A 17,780-nucleotide genomic window follows, 5' to 3' on the forward strand; every position below is an offset into this window, starting at 1 on the left:
ACTGGAATGCCGTGGGCCTTCGACTCTTCGGCGAAACCTATTAGCTGTGTTCATGACTGGTAACCGCTTGGCGGTTATGCACTATCTTCTGCCCGCGATTTCGTCTGCGTTGGATGATTAATACAAACTGCCCTATGCCTTCCTCGAGACCGAAACTATCATCATCATCATCATCATCATCTCAGCCATAAGATGTCCACTGCTGAACATAGGCCTCCCCCTTTATGGGGGGTGAATGCCATAATCGCCACGCTAGGCAGACGGGTTGGCGATCGCAGTCGAGTACACCGAATTTGAGGGACGCTGCTGCCCGTCCACCGGTGGTCTTGGACGTAGTTTAGGGACATACCCGGGCCCGACACTATCGACACTAAATTACATCTAAATCGGTTCAGCAGTTTAAGTTTGAAGAGGTATCAGACAGGCTACTTTTGCACACTAGCCTGTTACCTAATGTCCATAAGGAAAATGTGACCCCTTATACCTAACTCTATTCTCAATTTATTGAGTCAATCTGACCCTATCAAGCTGATACTGACACAGGATCTAAACTTCTAGAGGGCAAAATTATTATAGGTACGATCAAAGGAGCACAGTCGAGACCAAATTGCTCTGAGATTAGATAGCCACAGGTTCGACGGCCGCTTTATAGTGGCAGTCAAGGTCAGTATTGATTAGGGCATAGCGACAAATATATTAAAATATCTTTAGGTAGGTAGTCGATGTAGTCGAGGTGTCGCGGAAAGCAAACTGGGAATGGAACCTCAGGTGGCACTGGCATGAGCTTTCTCTGCCAAAAATGTGGGAGGTCGTGCCGCTCACGCATCGGCCTCCACAGTCACCAAACCCGTTGTCTAAACAGCAATGCATTAAATCGTATTGCAATATACGCAAAGGCCCGTGATGATTAAAATTATTCCGGCTGACTGTAGCTAAATAAACAGTTGTGTTGCCAGAGACATTCGATATTTGCTGTTCGCGACCACATCGCGGTTATCGCATGACAGGCACAAACTATTATCTATGAGCAGAGCAGGCCGTGTAGCCAACATGCCACTGCCGACTGTCACTGTCGCACTTATATGGAAGTGTGATAAGAGAGACACGAAGCGTTTCGCTGTCAGCGATAGCGATTGTCACCTTGGCTGGGCCGGCTGAGATAGTGTTGCCAAAACAATACTTTCATAAAACGCCGATTTCCTCGTGTTTGTTTATACGCGATACGCACACATTTACAACTCGAGCGGGTAAAATCCTATGAAGTATTTGTGCCTACGAAATCGGCTTGTCATCAAGTAATAGTTTTGTCTTGGCGACCATAGTCTGTGTATCAACAGAGTATGATCACGGGTAGGGTTATGCCCCGTCCGCTAGTATAAAGGCCGGTTGTCTCTTCGTATATTAAGATTCAAGAAGAGATGAATGAATGAATGAATGGTATAACACACACGTAAAAGAAGTATTGTTTCATGTTTATAAAGGACGTCCTGTGGCATGTCTGTATCTCTACGGCGCGATATCAATTGACTAAACTTATTTGATACCCGTGCTGTCGCCATCAGATACATACATCGGAGCGGCCAATGTGCTCCTAAATATCTGAACACGCCTCTATTGTCAAAGTGTTCAGATATTTTTGAGCTCTTCGGCCGCTCCGATATATCTGATGGCGACGGTACCTATAATGCGTATCACAAGTTGTTCCCAACATAACTTGTTCACGATATGCGTAATACGAATAGATTAAATCAGACTTGTTTTAGTGCCTTCTGCGTGGAATCGCCCGGGAAACTTTTTACAACCTAGGTGTAGGCATACTTTTTAGGTATACATGTGTATACTAGCATTCAATTAGTGTAAGAGCTAGGTTTGACGAGCTACTATGTAATAAACTACATATGTAGGCTTCGATAGACATAGAATAGGATAGGTAGATACTATTACTTATGTAACCACAGGTAAAATATTGAAGCACTTTGACCCGGCTACGCTGTACTTCATAGTAGTTGTTTTTAAGCATTCTAATATTGGTAATTTTCAATATTTCAACCCCTTTGATGGTGATGATTATCTTTAGATTCGGAACCGATAGTTTGGCTGCTATTAGGACAGAACACCCGATATAATCATACCCTTCCTTTGACATCTCATTTATCAATATCTGCTCAGTGATTTTGCTGCTATATATGGAATACCTTTTGCTTTGCTATTTGCTATGTTGGGTAAAAAGTTTAATCGGGTGAAAAAATTTAAAACACAGGTACTGTAGAATTTTTTTATTAGAAAGATAAGATAAGTAATCTTATATTTCGCGTTTCGAACTCTTCATTAATTTGCGGAATACAGTAAAAAAGAAGGAAGAGGTAGGCTACCTGTTAGAATGGTCCTTGAGCGAGATTGTTGTGATTCGGTCGAGCGCTCGTTGACAGCAGAGAAACACGTGTCTAGTGAGGGCACGTGACGTCACTAGTCTTCCGTGAGTCCGTGACGCGTATTGTCGTCTTCGTAGATCACTCAGGGGCACTCAATTTATGTACCATTTCGTACAGTCACCTGCAATAATATGTTACACAACGAAGGCCGCAAAAATATCTGACACGATCTTATTTGTAGAGCGTGTCACATATTTTTGCTGCCTTCGAAGAGCAACATATTATTGCAGGTGACTGTACCTGGTCACATTGGCAATCAATACGAAGGCCAATGTCTAATATACTAACGACGACGACTTAACGACGTACGAAATGGTATAATAGTACATTACTACAGAGGCCGGGACGAAAGGGGTTGCCGGCCGAAGACATATAGACGGCCGAGCGAAGCGAGGCCGGATAGGTCTGAGCGCGGGCAACCCCATTTCCCGCCGAGGTATGTATAGTGCTTTTCTCAAACATGCAATGAAATAAATAAAATAAAAAATCCACGAAACCCAAGTTTTATTTATAGAAAAAACTAAAAGTAAACTACACCCAAAATATAACCAACATACCTATATCATTATCACGCGTATGTTTTACACGAGTCGTGTATTTTTACTACCCGTATATTTTCATGTATCTTTGATTTTTTCGCCTTGTATCCGTCTGACTGTCGTTTTCGTCATATAAGTTTACATAGTCTTTCATGTTGATATCATGTTTCACATACATCGTTGCTTTATGCATGGAGTAAATAAGTATAATTTCCACAGTGTTGACGAATTTGTAGTTACATTCATTTAAAATATGCCACAAAACTGTTTCTAATAAACTGTAAGCCATTTTTCTTAGTTTCTCAAATAATAAAATTGCCATAAGAAACCATATACATACTTCGTCTTTGATTTGGCGGCAGAGGCAGCAAGTTATTTAAAATCAATTCTGCTTACGCTGCCAATTCCAACACCTACGATTACAATAATTTCATTATTTCGTCGGAACTCATACTAAAGTAAAAAAATCAACAACGCACCATAAATCCAATAAAATAGAATGAAAATTTTTCAACTTTACCTCCATAACAATTAAAAAAAATAACTACGCGTGTTTGAGTAGACCTTTTTACCGCTAACGTTTAGATGAAATATTTTAAATGTTTTTATTTGTGTAGTTAAATTTATAATTTAAAATTATAGAATTTGATTAATTATATATTATTTATTAAGTTCATGTTGATTTTATACAAATAAAACTGCAAATTTATAGCAAACATTGTTTTTTGTTTTTTTTTATAGGCGTAGTGGCAGAGTGTCATTGTCAGCAAATACAGCCTCTATTTTTTTTTAATGGATGAATGCCACGATGCTGTGTCACAAATATCTGTGAAATGAAAATTAAAAAAGAGGACTTTGCCGGCCTAGGCCTGCAAGATTTGTATGAAATTCCATTAACGACCTTTTGTCCTAGCCGCACCTGAAACGTCATACTTCGCAGCCTATTATAAGGAACATAACATCAATATTTCATTGCATGTTTGAGAAAATCAAATTCCTGACCATACCTAGATAGACTTACTGACCGTTACTAGACAGACTTGAACTGGAACACCCATTCTTCATTTGGAGTCAGTTGAACTGAACAGTTTACATATGTAATGGAAGTTCGATAAAATTAGAAAATCGGAATTCTACCTACCTCTTCATCGCTTGAATATAGGAACCATCGCTCACACTGTTAACTGTACATCGGTGGACCTTACGCCTTTTGTAATAAGGTCCACCGATGTACCGTTATCAGCGTTGCTGTCATTTATACATATAACGATAGGTAGGTATATGCAAGAACGGTAGAGGTAGGTAAAGAAATTTCAATTTTACTTTTTCGCGGTTTTTGTTTCCCTACGTTCCCATCTCAAAATTTATCAGACAACAGGCAAACTATTATTACTGAGTGGTTTCACGGTTTTCGTAAACATTTCATAAAGTGGAGTCTGTAAATGATAGTCAATCATAACCCTTGATGGTTGCAAGAAATTACCAGCGTAACGTGACCTCTAGCTCAATAGCAAATATTTGCAATTAAAGCGGGCTCTTATATTGGATAGTCACCGGAGTTTGGTATGTGAATTGAATAACGCCGTTGAGACAGCAGCGTCTTGGTCTTATGATAATGATAACATAAATAAACATTATGATTTGATAATGCATAATAGCTTTACTTTATCATTATCATCAGGTATTACTGCAGCTGACTGTAGTTACGTACATTACATAAAGTAGTACATAGTTTGTACGATAATTCATTGTTATTTATTACGTAAGAGATAAAGAAATAGGAAACAGACGAAAGAGGCGAACATGTAATGAAATTATAATTAGGTATTTTGGGTACTGGTGGCCTAGCGGTAAGGTATGCTAATTCTAATTAGTAGCTTTCGTAAAAACTTGTGCTTACGCCAATTCTTTGAATAAGTTTTAATAATAATAACCAACGGTCCAACGAAACAACAAAAGCTAAGAGCCCGTACCAGTCACTGACAGTGCCAAAACTGACGTATGCGCTAGCGTCTACGTAATTTTCTCGCTCGCACTAATATGTGAGTATGAGCGAGATGCCTAGAAAGTCAGCCAAACTGGTGGTAGCCACATAGATAGTTAGGTGATAAGATGAAGCGATAAGGTTATTTTTGAAATCCTAACCCATCTGTACCAGTGAAAACACCAGTGGGTCTATTCATAGCAGTGCCCTGTTTATCAAAAGCTTGTAACTTGTAATACAAGTGGAAGTCCCTTTTTGACAGCTTTTGTTAGAAAGGGACTTCCACGGCACAGATATTTCAATAGTCATTCGGCATAAGACGGATCTTGTGTGTATTTATTGATTAAGGCCCACTTGCACCATCCCACTAACCCGGGGTTAACCGGTTAAACCAGGAGTTGCCATGGTTAGCCATACAATTTGACACTAGGTTAATAGTTTTACCGCTTAACCCCGGGTTAGTGGAATGGTGCAAGTGGGCCTAAGTAGTTTATACATTAACAAGGTGTAAATAAACAGTCATTACAACATGTTATTTGCTTATAAGCTAAAACTTTTCCGTGATAGATAAATTGTCAGTAGCGTAGCCTGCGTCATTAAACATAAACCGCTTATCTTGAAACTTACGGCCCCGAAAATAAAGTTCACAATAGCATGTTTATTTACATTTAGCCTCGCGTAAGAAATGAGTTCAATTGGGACGCCCTTGACCGCTGCTAGACGTAAAGCTACCTGTTTCATTATCAGCTGTAAGAGCGAGTGAAACAGCTTTCTTTCGGTTTTTACCGGCGTAGACAGCGCGGGATTATAACCAGACTGACAAATATATGTTCGTCTCTGTTCAGCTTAAGTAGTTAGCGATACAGAGGTCATCTTATATAAGGGATTGGCACGCAGTTGAGACGATGTTTTGCGATTAGTAGGCAGTTTTTGCAATGTCAAAGTACAATAGACGTCGTTTATTGTGCGTATTGATCCACCGTGCTTACACCGTGCGGTTGATATCAGATATTATATCGAAGTGGACAAGATGGTCATGGTCACAAATATCTGAAGAAATGAGGGTTTGTTGCCTTGTTAATGGTAGCTCTGTGAGCTGTAGACCTTGCGATAAGCAAAACACCTACTTATTTCTTTAATTATCACAGAGAACTCACAATAATCAAGTATCAATATTTTCCAAACATATCTAACTACCGAACCTGCTCACAAAATATCACGAAATAGAAATGCTACCTTGCAGAGGAGAACATCGGATATACGAAATCGTTTTCGACCAGACTGAAACTGAGACCTTCGCTAACGGTGGGTCAACAAGCTCTATACTAAATACCAATTTGTATTTATAAAAGTTCTACTTATCGCTATGTAAATAGGTAGTTGGCATGAGATTATTGAGATTGTCATCTTAGACTGAATTTCTCATTTATGTCACACTCTTTATTTGGCCTCTCTCCGTACGTATATATTTGTTTGTTTATTACATATTATGGAGGCTACAAAAATAACAACACATTTTTTTTGATAATTTTAGACCGTATTTCCTCACAGTAAGGTTGGCCGTCAGTCAACTGTGCCGACGAAGCTATGGATATCTTATCGAGGTCGTCACGTGAGTTGAGACTTGCGAATACAAGGCACAGCCGCGCGTGCCTTGGACACGTGCCTCTGACTGATCACTTAGATAGAATATTATAAGACAACTTGCGATTACCATAAGGGATCTGTTTACTTTGTAACGCATGCGATTTTTGATACATCACGACATTTGATCGATTGGTTGAATTTGTTTCAAGTGCTTAGTCATGTCATGTCATATGTATCGAAAAAAGCATGTTTTTTGTTGCAATCTCTGTAGATTCCTGTACATTGACGTTTCCATTTCCATTGCCAATTAAGTTTGAAAGGCCAATGCAAAATTATTAGAGCGCTGCTTGATTAAGAGCTTTACTCAAAGATTGAACCAATTCTGCCAATTTCTTTGGAGATAAATGGGGACATTTATGGAATGCAAAAACACACAAACATACAGCCGCTCATATATATCAATGCTTCCGCTGTCTAAAGATCAAGATTTGAGATTAGACCATCTTGTGACACTATCATTTTATATAATTTATAATTTTCTTCTTCGTTTGTGTTTACTTTCCTTTCACACTTTCTAATATCTACGTATATTCTCTGTTGTTAGGCGGCGCGTCACCTGAACACGCGTCAGCCAGCGACAGCGAAGGCGAGGAGGCGAGCGCCGGCTCCGGCGGCGAAGGAACTGTAGAACTCCTTGCCGAGGACTTGGAACTACCAGCGCGCGCCCTAGCTTCGCTCAACGCGCTACGCAAATCTCGACAACACTTCGACGTCCTACTCGTAGCTGGGGGCGAAGAAACGCCCGCACACAAGGCAGTGCTCGCTGCTGCGTCACCGTATTTATTGGAAACTTTAGCGGAGCCGTTACATCGCGTAGCGGGTGTTGACGCGGCGTCGCTACGTGCGTTAGTCGAATGGGCGTATACAGGACGATTAGTAGCATCTGCTGGCGCTCCAGCGAGGAAACTATACGAAGCTGCATGGCGGCTGAGAGTAGAAGGAGCGAGATTGGCGTTAGCGGAGAGGCTTGTGCGGCGGGCGACGCCGCAGGATGCGCTGGAGCTGCGAGCGCTGCCAGATTTACCGCCGCAGCACAGGCATCATCTTGACACGTTTATTGCGGCACATGTAAGTATACCTATATAAGCTCGTGTAATATTTCATTTCTAAAAGCATATTTTAATGAATACTCAAGTTAAAATAGGTGTCTGGACAACGTTTATGGCTAAGGAGTTATGCGTGCAAAAGATGCCAGAAACGCTCTAAAACCGTTTTATTATTGTTTTCGAGGATTTAATATAACACGAGGAGTAACGTATGCGGAGTGAAATTTGGACAAAGTTTAATATTATTTGAAATAAAAAAAACACCATCCTTTTTTAAAATAATTATGTTTTTATAATAATGTATATATCAAGGCTTTGTGTAAAAAATAGGTTACTCCCATGCGAGATGCTTTACGGCAGTTCTGTGGTACTTTGTCCATCGCTGTCGAAAACACAGATGTCGGCATTTTATTCAGCTCCGATTTTATTTTTCGAATCAAACTCTGTAGATTTTTGGGACGAAAATTATTGCAATATACTCGCCTCTTTAGATTTGCCCAAAAATCTTCTATAGGGCGAAGTTGCGGAACATTATTGGTGGATTTGATGTCTTCGGTACGTATGGGATGTTTAACTCCGCCATTTTGCAAAGGGTTTTTTTGGAATAATGGCTTGAGGCTAAGTCTGGCCAAAACACTACATTTTCTCCTCTATGACTCGTATTTATGAAATCCCGCACTAATGGCAAACAACGCTCTATGTAGCGGTCGGCGTTCACAGCTAAACCTGACTCAAAGAATACAGGCTTAGACATTCCGCGTCGACTGATGGCAAGCATAGCAAAACTTTTTTAGGAAATTTTGTATGCTCAACATATTTCACGTTCTCATCGGTTGGACCATTGGTGTTCTCAAAATAGTAATTGCCTTGCCACTCGTTTCCATCTAACGTGAAATATGACTCGTCATCCATAACGCAAGTGACATTGTTTTTAGCGTAAAATATTTCTTTGACTAATTTACACAACCGTACTTTCTGAGTGATTTCTTGGTTTTCAGAGACAGTGGGCTTAACTTTTCTACATCGCTTATCAATGCCCATGTCTTTAAGATATTTTTTTACAGTTTTGCCGTCAGTTTTAAATTTTCTTCCGAGCTCTCTATAAGATTGTGCGACACGGCCGGCCGTAATTTTCTTTAATCGAGCTCTCTCAGAAACCTTGCTCAAGCCACAGATTATATAATAGTTCTTACGAACAGATACTTATCTCTCAAACAAAACGCAAATACCTACCGTTTTGATACCTACACAAAAATACAATGGAGTGACCTTCAACGTGCCGCTCCCCGCACCGCGCGCACCGGCACAACGCTAGGGTTGCTGACGCTTAGAAATGATAAATAAATACCTACTTAAACAGCGGAGTGAAATAAAAGGAAAGCTAAATCTTAAATTATACCTAATATTCCAGTTATGCGTTAGTGTTTGCGAAATAGTCATTTTAAAAGGTCATATGTCTCTGAAGTAACCGCAGTGTTTACGCCGTTTTATAAACCGCGCAATAATCCCAGCAAGAATTAGTTTTGAAACTTCGTGTAATTTAAAACCAGATAGAGACACACAATAAAGAAAAATAATAGAAACCCCATGAATACAGGTAATTAATTATAAGTTAACCAAAGCAAAAATGAGTAGGCACTTTCCGGTGTAAAGTTAACTTACTGTCGTTAAAATATTTATATACCAAAATAAATTATAATTTGCTACCCATTTCAAATAGATAGATATCTAAAATTATATATTTGTCATACATAATAAACATTACATGTTCAATTAAAGAAATTCAATAGTAGGTATTCAGTAAAAATTTGAATAGACAAAAAGAAAGTAGGTAGGTATCTACTACGTAGCTTGTAGCTATCGTAAAAATTGACAGTGCGGCGCGCGGTGACGTGCGTACGTGAGCGCGTGTGCCAATCAACTGGCTTGCTTTTCTACCGTGAACGGGAGCAGATTCGTAGGCATAAATCCGAGCTCGCGCGGAGAGTTCCATAGGCCTGCTCAAGCTGGAATAGTTTCCAGAACCAGGCTTTCTCGCAGTGGTTTTCATCAAGGCAAAGGACGCCAGAATATTGTAAATAGTGCTTCGAGTCTCACCCATTTGCACAAAATGTTCCACCACCTTTGATTTCGGCCATAGGGGATGGCTACTATAGAAATTACATACTGTTTGACGACGGCGTTCTTGTTGATTTACCATAATTACAAAATTAAACAACCAATCTTTATGAGACTTACCAAACTGATTGACAGATATATTGGCTTTACATTGACAACACATATTTTTTATTTAGATTTTTGTGTTTTTATATTTTATATAACAAACTTTGACCAAATTTCACTCCGCATACGTTAAGTGACTTTTGCAATTATCACCATCAATTTTGAAGGCATATTTCAAACTATATTTCTTTAGGATTGTCGTTAATAATCCAACGGACTCTACATATTTACAAAACTTGACAAAATCTGAGGGCCTACCGCGAAAATCTAAAATTCGAATTGCCTTTCTTTGGCTCTTGCATAATTCGTACGATACACGCAAATAATCAAAAAAATCAAAAATCAAAATATACTTTATTCATGTAGGCCTAGCAACAAGCTCTTATGAATCGTAATTAATCTTAATCTAATTATCAGAGCAATTTATTGATGTTAATATTATTCCATAATACAATTGAATTATTATACATGTCAAATTTAACACTAAGAATTTCACAAAAGGATCGTCAAACATTAAAAAAAAATTGTATAAAAAAATACTAGTCTAGAATTTCTAGAATAAAATCTAAATGTCAAAAAAAAGCATAAGTAACAAACAAGTAGATAATATTACATCGGAATATCCATTTCCTCATCAATAATCAAATATACCTAATAAATAAATAATCATTTCGAATAACAATTAATCCCACGTTGTATTATCATTCATGTAGTCCTGTGTGGTATAATAAGCTTTGGAAATAAGTTTACGCTTTACATAATTCTTAAATTTATTAATAGATAATTCAGTAATATGGTTTGGAAGTTTATTATAAAATCTTACACAATTACCCATGAATGATTTTTTAATTTTATGGAGCCGAGTGAAGGGCACTGCGAACTTATGTTTATTTCTAGTATTAATATTATGGATTTCACAATTTTTCCTAAAATTTACAATATTTTTATGTACATACAGAATATTCTCATAAATGTATTGACAGTGCACTGTCATTATGTCAATTTCCTTAAATTTATCTCTAAGTGAGTCTCTATGGTTCATTTTGTATATTGCTCGAATAGCCCTCTTCTGCAGAACAAAAATGGTATTTATCTCTGAAGCACCGCCCCACAGTAAAATACCATATGCCATTATGCTAGACTATGCCATATGCATTAATAGACGAACGAACGAACGAGCGGTTCGCGGTTGATCAGAAAATATGTCTAGTGTCATTACGGACACTTTAGCAATCAAAATTTTGCGATACGGTGGGTCCACTAAACTAATCCATTTATTTGTCCATCCAGTTCGACGAGATTTGCGCCTCGGGCGCGCTAGCTGCCCTCCCTTCAGTAACCGCGGAGCTTCTCCGCGAGTCTTCAGCCGAAGATGGCGGCGAGGCCCCGCGTGCGGTCGCCGACGCGGCGCTCGTGTGGCTGAGGGACCGATCATTAGATGAGGAGTTATACTCCAGGACACATCTATTGTTTGTGGACGGAGGGGGAGAGTTGAGGGATTGCGGGGAGCTGCCGGCCGCGAGGACTGATGGGCCCGAGCTACAGGAGTATCGGCGTGAGGTGAGTGTGTAAGCTGATGCTATTGAAATAAGAATAGGTGCTGTATTAACCCAAAACACAGTGATAGGTTGATGTGCTGTGTTGGACACATTTGTTGTCTGTGGACGGAAGAACATCAAACATCAAACATCAACATTTATTCAGCAAATAGGCCACAAGGGCACTTTTACACGTCAACATTGAATTTACATAAAAGCAAAAATAATAACATCAACAATTTTATAAGATAAAACTAACAATTCAATCTAACGTATTACAATTACTAAGAGATGTATATGGTCTCTTAATGTCGAATTACATACAAAATACAAGAGGAGAGTGTAGCGATTGTGGGAGCTGTCTGTTTCTAAGACTGATGCGCCTGAGCTACAAGCGTATCGGCGCGAGGAATATATAGGAATGGGCGATGTATTTTGAGACTAGTGTGGTTACGATTGCTAGGCGGCGAGCTGACTGGCCTATTGTCCGTGCATTGTGAGCTCTGAGAACTGCCTATATGGCAGACAAATCTTACTGTACAATAAGTTTTTGGCAAAAATTTCATTTTTGGTACAAGCTTTTATCGCTGACTGTACTTTTCTTCCCACAGGCAACTAATACTCATCGAGACAATTCTAAAAACCCCAAACACAATAAGGTTTCGTTGTTTTATCACAGAGTTCCTAAGGCCACCTCCGGTCTCCATCATCAGATCAGCTCGATGACACCATAATATTGCATTGTCATCCGATTTATACATGCATGCAAAATTTCAGCTCAATCGGAAACCGGGAAGTGGATCAAATTTAACTTGCAAGATTTGATTACAGACAGACAGACAGACAACGGTCAGGTGAAAGTAAATAAAAGCTTGTAATATTTGTAGAAGTATGTATTTATGTCGTCGTATATTCTCCTCCGCCAACAAAACAAGTCGCAAATTGTACAGTAAAATACAGATTTGGCTTAATCATATCAAATATTTCTTCCGCAGGCCGTGGAGCGTAGACGCCGCGAGCCTGGCATCGGCGCCACAACACCCAAGCCGCTCGCGGGGGGCGAGCTGGGCGCCCGCGAGCGCGCCCGGGGCGCCGGCGGCGACTGCGCCGTGCTGGCCGCGAGGTCGCTCGGCCCGAGGGCTACACAGGCGTTGCTGGCGGTGCACGGCAGGCTGGTGGCGGCCAGAGTCGCTTGGAGACCGGCGGGCGGGCCGGTCGCGCGCGGCGGGAAGCTTGGACACACACAGGTTGGCCTCACTTCACTCGTAGATCACACACGACCTAGCGACTGACTCGGAGGAACTATTGTACTAATGTCGATCGTGTTTCAGGACGCCCCGCCGGAACCGGACGGCGAGAGGCGAGCGGAGCTGGCGGGTGGCCGCTGCGCTCACGGCGCGGCCGCGCTCGGGCAGCGATTGATAGTTTGTGGCGGGTAAGCCACTTTGTTACTCGAAGATTCATTGATTATATCAGATGAGTAACGCTCATCTGTCTCGGCGACGAAATTCAAGTTAGTTTCCATGCAAAACTTCTAACCGTTCTATTTTTTCTTTATATGTTTCTGAATTGTTCATGCCAAGTTTCATGTCATTTTAAAATGCTTCGATTGTATGGCTCCTAAGTTATTGTGACTTAACTACAAACAATGTCTCGTGTCTAATCTTGTTATTCCGGCAGCTACGACCGCGCCCGCGTCCTGCGCAACTGCGAGGCGTACTGCCCGGCCACCAACGCGTGGTCCCCGCTGGCCGACATGCGCGGCGCGCGCGCGCGCTTCCCCGCAGCGGCGCTGGGGGGGAAGGTGTACGTGCTGGGCGGCTCTGACGGACATAACGAGTTGGACTCGGTGGACGCCTTTGAAGAGGTGCGTATTTGCAAAGACATATGTAACTTCGTATAAGATGAATAAAGTCTATGAAAAAAACGTGCCTCGAAAATCAAGAAAAAGTCATTATCGGACAGATGCCGCACACACCTTTAGCCTATGCTCAGCTAGATGGCGTGACGACACCGTTTCACATTTAACAATTTTAACACATAGCTACCAGTGAATGAACATGGATCAAAATGATATAAAAATAATAATCATTTATCCATATATACATTTTTTGATAATTTTATACGTTTTCATTTTGAGTTTTAGTCGTGTGTCGATAGATAGTAGTAAATTTACTGTGACTACAAAATTTACTATGACAGTACCCCTCTATACTATCTATTCTTTTTGGTATTAGTGACTAGTCACTGTAGTCCAGGGGTCCGCAACTGCGAGTTACTGCCCATGCTGTTGAAGTAGGTACAATCTATTCAAACGCTATAAAGTAACAACTATCAAATTTTGCTTGATGTCCTGATTTTTATAGATATAAGACACATTCGTCAGATTCCTTTTTCGTCAGGATGAATTTTAGCCTATTTTTTGTCTGACGAAAACGGACTTTTGGGTCAAATTCCGCTTTCGTCAGGATAAATTATATCTGATTTTTTTCTGACTAAAGTGGAATCTAATATTTAACAGGCAATACATTGTGTAGCTTTATTAACGGAAATGTGATTTTATATAGAGACTAGCTGACCCGGTGAACTTTCGTATCACCTATCTATAGTAATATGTCACCTGTGGCACAGCACGGATTAGCCTGGCCCTACACGCTCGGAATTTTCCGTACGGAATGACATGTGCAAGCGAGACATCACCATGCATTTGTAGAGCGTCCAAAGAGGAATTCCGTTTTCGTCAGATAAAAATTCATCCTGACGAAAAAGGAATCTGACGAATGTGTCTTATACCTTTATTGCAAAGCCAAATATGATAATATTTTAACAGTTAATTAGTATAGTCTGCAACGCGTTTGTAAAGATGAAACCTATAGTAAAAACTATTCAAGTATTCAGTAAATTTTGATAACTGACCTATCAATTGATTCGTTTTTGAGTACAGAATATGATTTAAAAAAAACGTGCCGTGTTAAACTTGAGTGAATATTTGACCTGTTTTTAAAAATGTATGATAGTATCCCTATTTGTTGTCAGGGCGGAGAGACCGGGTTGGGCAAGTGGGTGGCTCGCGCTCGGCTGCCGGGCGCGCGCTCGCACGCGGCGGCCGCGGCCGACCACGAGCGCGGCCTGCTCTACCTCGTGGGCGGCTGGGCCGGCGGCCGGAGCCTCAAGGCGGTGCACAGGTACCTACCCTCATCATCATCATCATCACCATCTCAGCCACATAGGCCTCCCCCTATGGCGGGTGAACGCCATAATCGCCACGCTTGGCAGGCGGGTTGGCGATCGCAATCGAGTACACCGAATTTGAGGGACGCCGCTGCCCGTCCACCGGTGGTCTTGGACGTAGTTTAAGGACGTACCCGGGTCCCGTATGAGAAGCTACCGTAGCGGGGTACCTACCGTATGAGGAGTATTTGTATCTCGGGGTGGAGGGCTCGGCGAGTGAGCGGTAGACGAGGGGCGTGGTATTATGTACGTCGTGAGTGGATGAGCCCGCGGACGGAGCTTCGAGGCTATTCACATGTAGATTACATGTTACCCAAAGCACAGAATAAATAATAGTACTAAGTACAGAAGACTCACTCTCTAACATAACGCGTCTGTCACGATCAACACAGATATGGCCTCTAGGTGGCGACAGTGGCACGCGCGACTTATGGCAAACCCCAAAATTGGGGTCGAACGGATGTATTTTTAGCTAGTAGCAAAGCGACGAAATTGCGGAGTGAGCCACGCCTGCCCAAAGAACATTTGGCAGGTCTACACAGAAAATGCCATGAGGAAATCGTTGCTTGGTTTGTGAGGACGCCATCACGATGCATCGAGTGACACGTCATTATCCTACACTACATTAAATTTCTCGCGGCTTCGATACTTCATGGCTTATAGTGAAAGTTAAAATCAAAAGCGACAAGTCGGATGATTAATCCCCGACTAGATTACTTCTAATGCAACCACTATTAATATTAAAAACGAAATACCATCGGAAGGCATGTTCTCATACTATTATTTTGGAGGAAAAAATGCCAAGAAATACGACAGGGTCGTTTATCGGAATTATAATCCGACACGCAAACTGTTGCGGGCAGCAAGTAACTGACGTAAAGGACCATTCACTTTTAATAATTTCCTCTAATTCCTTACCTATTTTTGTCTCTGTTCAGATACGACCCAGCTACGGACTCGTGGTCAGACGGCCGTCCCCTTACCACCGGCCGGTCGCAGTGCTGCGCCGTGCCGTGGCGCGGCTCGCTCTGGGCGCTCGGCGGCTGCGACGCCTGGCGCTGCCTCGCTTCCACAGAACTACTGTCTCTTGAGGACCCCGAAGTATGGCCATAGAATAATTAATAGTACTACCGTACAGAAAGGAAACTTCCTACAAAAACGAAGTTTGACAGCGGTTCAGGGTCGAATCATGCTGTCCCTTTCTAATATATGACACTATCCCTTTCGGCTATGTAGGGGTGTAAAAACTCAAGCACAAAACAGATAAGTACAGAAGTCAATCACATGTATGTACTTTACTTTTCATACCTACGCTCGGCGGTCGCTCTAGGGTTGCGATTGTTGCAAACTATGACTTATGCACAAAAAACTATCGCGGTAGTGGCACTCGTATCCATCGTATCGTATCTCGTATCTAGTTGTTTGATTTATTGTTGAGGATGAAACGGGAAGAATGGAAATATAAATTAATAATAACATTAATAAGGTAAAAGTACGCTCCACCGAACGCTCAATATCCGTCCGTATTACCGAATTTCTTCTATTTTAGGCTGTAAGTCGATTATTTACAGCTGATATTTACTTGCGTATTTTTTTTCCACGAGTTAAATACCTATCTCTTCCACTATGCCTCAGAGTCGGCCAATTTGTCCCGCAGTTGGGACGTGGCAACTGATCGAAACGGATCGTTGCTGCCGATTGCCACTTTGTATGGGCAACCTTAAAGAAATCGGTAAGAAGTTGCGTATATTTCTTAAGGTCATAAAACCTTTTAAATTTATTTCTGTGTTTCAAAGTATGGTTTTTCAGTGTGACTACTTAATTAGTTTGTGTATTTTAGTCAATTTAATTAATTTAGTGCAGTCATATTATCAGAAATTAAGCTTAATGTGAGTTTGGTGATGAGTACACCGACAATTTGATTGGAAGGTATTATCGAACAGCGTCCGGAATCAGGGAAAGCGTATGTTTATGAAATTATTTTTTTAACGGTTGATTACGAACTATTTAGATTAACTACCTAATTTCACAAATAACTTAATGTATTTGTAATTTTATGAGCAATTGCCGAACAACAATAACCTATATATATTATTATAAAACTGCGTTTGAAATGTTCATGTTTTACGACTTTTTGGCATCAAAATAAGGTTTTTGGCAAGACTATTATCAAACAATAATTTTAGATATTTTACGTCAGTATTAGCAAGAACTTTACACATGTACGGTTTTGTAATGGATTCAAGTATTAAATTTAATGATAGATTTGTAGTTATACCACATTGATTACGATTTAAATACTATTTTCAAAATCGGTTCGCGAAATAGGTTCCACATATTTTCCATGTTTCGTTCACCGAACGGCCGTTCGGTAAATGGTACCCATGGTCTCTGCTACCGAACTCATGTTTGCGTTGGCCATGTTTCTATTCGACGTTCATGAGAATATAATCCTTATTACGATAACGGCTAGGTCGATATTTATATGTTTATTTTTTGTGACCATTATTTCAATGCCAGCGCTTTTCAAACTTTAGACATACTTATTGGACGCCTGATAATAGTCTTGGAATGTGGACAAAAAAACTGAATAGTATAATAAAAATAATGAAGCAATAATATTTTATACAGGGTGGTCCGAACCTAGATGTCCAAAAATTTTTTTTAGATTCCTCTCGTCGTGGGCGATTGTGATTTTTTAAACTTTTATCTTTTGTTATGAAATTCCGGGGTTCCCATACAGGGTGGCTAAAAATTAATTACATTCCCATTCCCAGGGAGGTTTTGGGATTATACTGAGCAACTTTTACTATGGGACCAACTCCGAAATCGTGAAAAAAAATTTACCCTTCCATAGAAAATGGACGAGCCAAAATTTATGAAACAGCCAAATTTTTTTAAACACATGCGTACTAGTTTTATAATTGTTGCGTACCTTACTTACTGACTTATTTTTCAAAAGTATTTTTCAATAAAAAAGACACGTCAAGATCGCTTACCATCTTTATAATGCTAAAAAACGAAGCATAGTAGGGATTTAATAGTGAACTACTGAAGTTTGAGCACCACTCAACACCATATTTTCATACAATTATTTCCTAGTTCGGTAATGCGGGCTCCCTATTCGGTATAATGTGCAA

At 40.5% G+C, this 17,780-nt stretch overlaps 1 protein-coding gene across 1 annotated transcript in view; it reads left to right on the forward strand.

The window, feature by feature from the left end:
• LOC134674233 (ring canal kelch protein-like) overlaps positions 1-17,780 on the forward strand; it is a gene marked incomplete at its 3' end in the record, with an annotated part of 31,689 nt that overhangs the window by 5,605 nt on the left and 8,304 nt on the right. The window contains exons 3-9 of the mRNA XM_063532293.1: positions 7,147-7,670; positions 11,162-11,431; positions 12,405-12,656; positions 12,741-12,844; positions 13,090-13,276; positions 14,446-14,594; positions 15,579-15,741. Of these exons, the coding sequence (XP_063388363.1) occupies positions 7,147-7,670; positions 11,162-11,431; positions 12,405-12,656; positions 12,741-12,844; positions 13,090-13,276; positions 14,446-14,594; positions 15,579-15,741 (1,649 nt within the window). The remainder of the gene's footprint in view (positions 1-7,146; positions 7,671-11,161; positions 11,432-12,404; positions 12,657-12,740; positions 12,845-13,089; positions 13,277-14,445; positions 14,595-15,578; positions 15,742-17,780) is intronic.

This window comes from Cydia fagiglandana, chromosome 19 (genome assembly GCF_963556715.1).
Source record: "Cydia fagiglandana chromosome 19, ilCydFagi1.1, whole genome shotgun sequence".
NCBI lineage: Eukaryota > Metazoa > Arthropoda > Insecta > Lepidoptera > Tortricidae > Cydia > Cydia fagiglandana.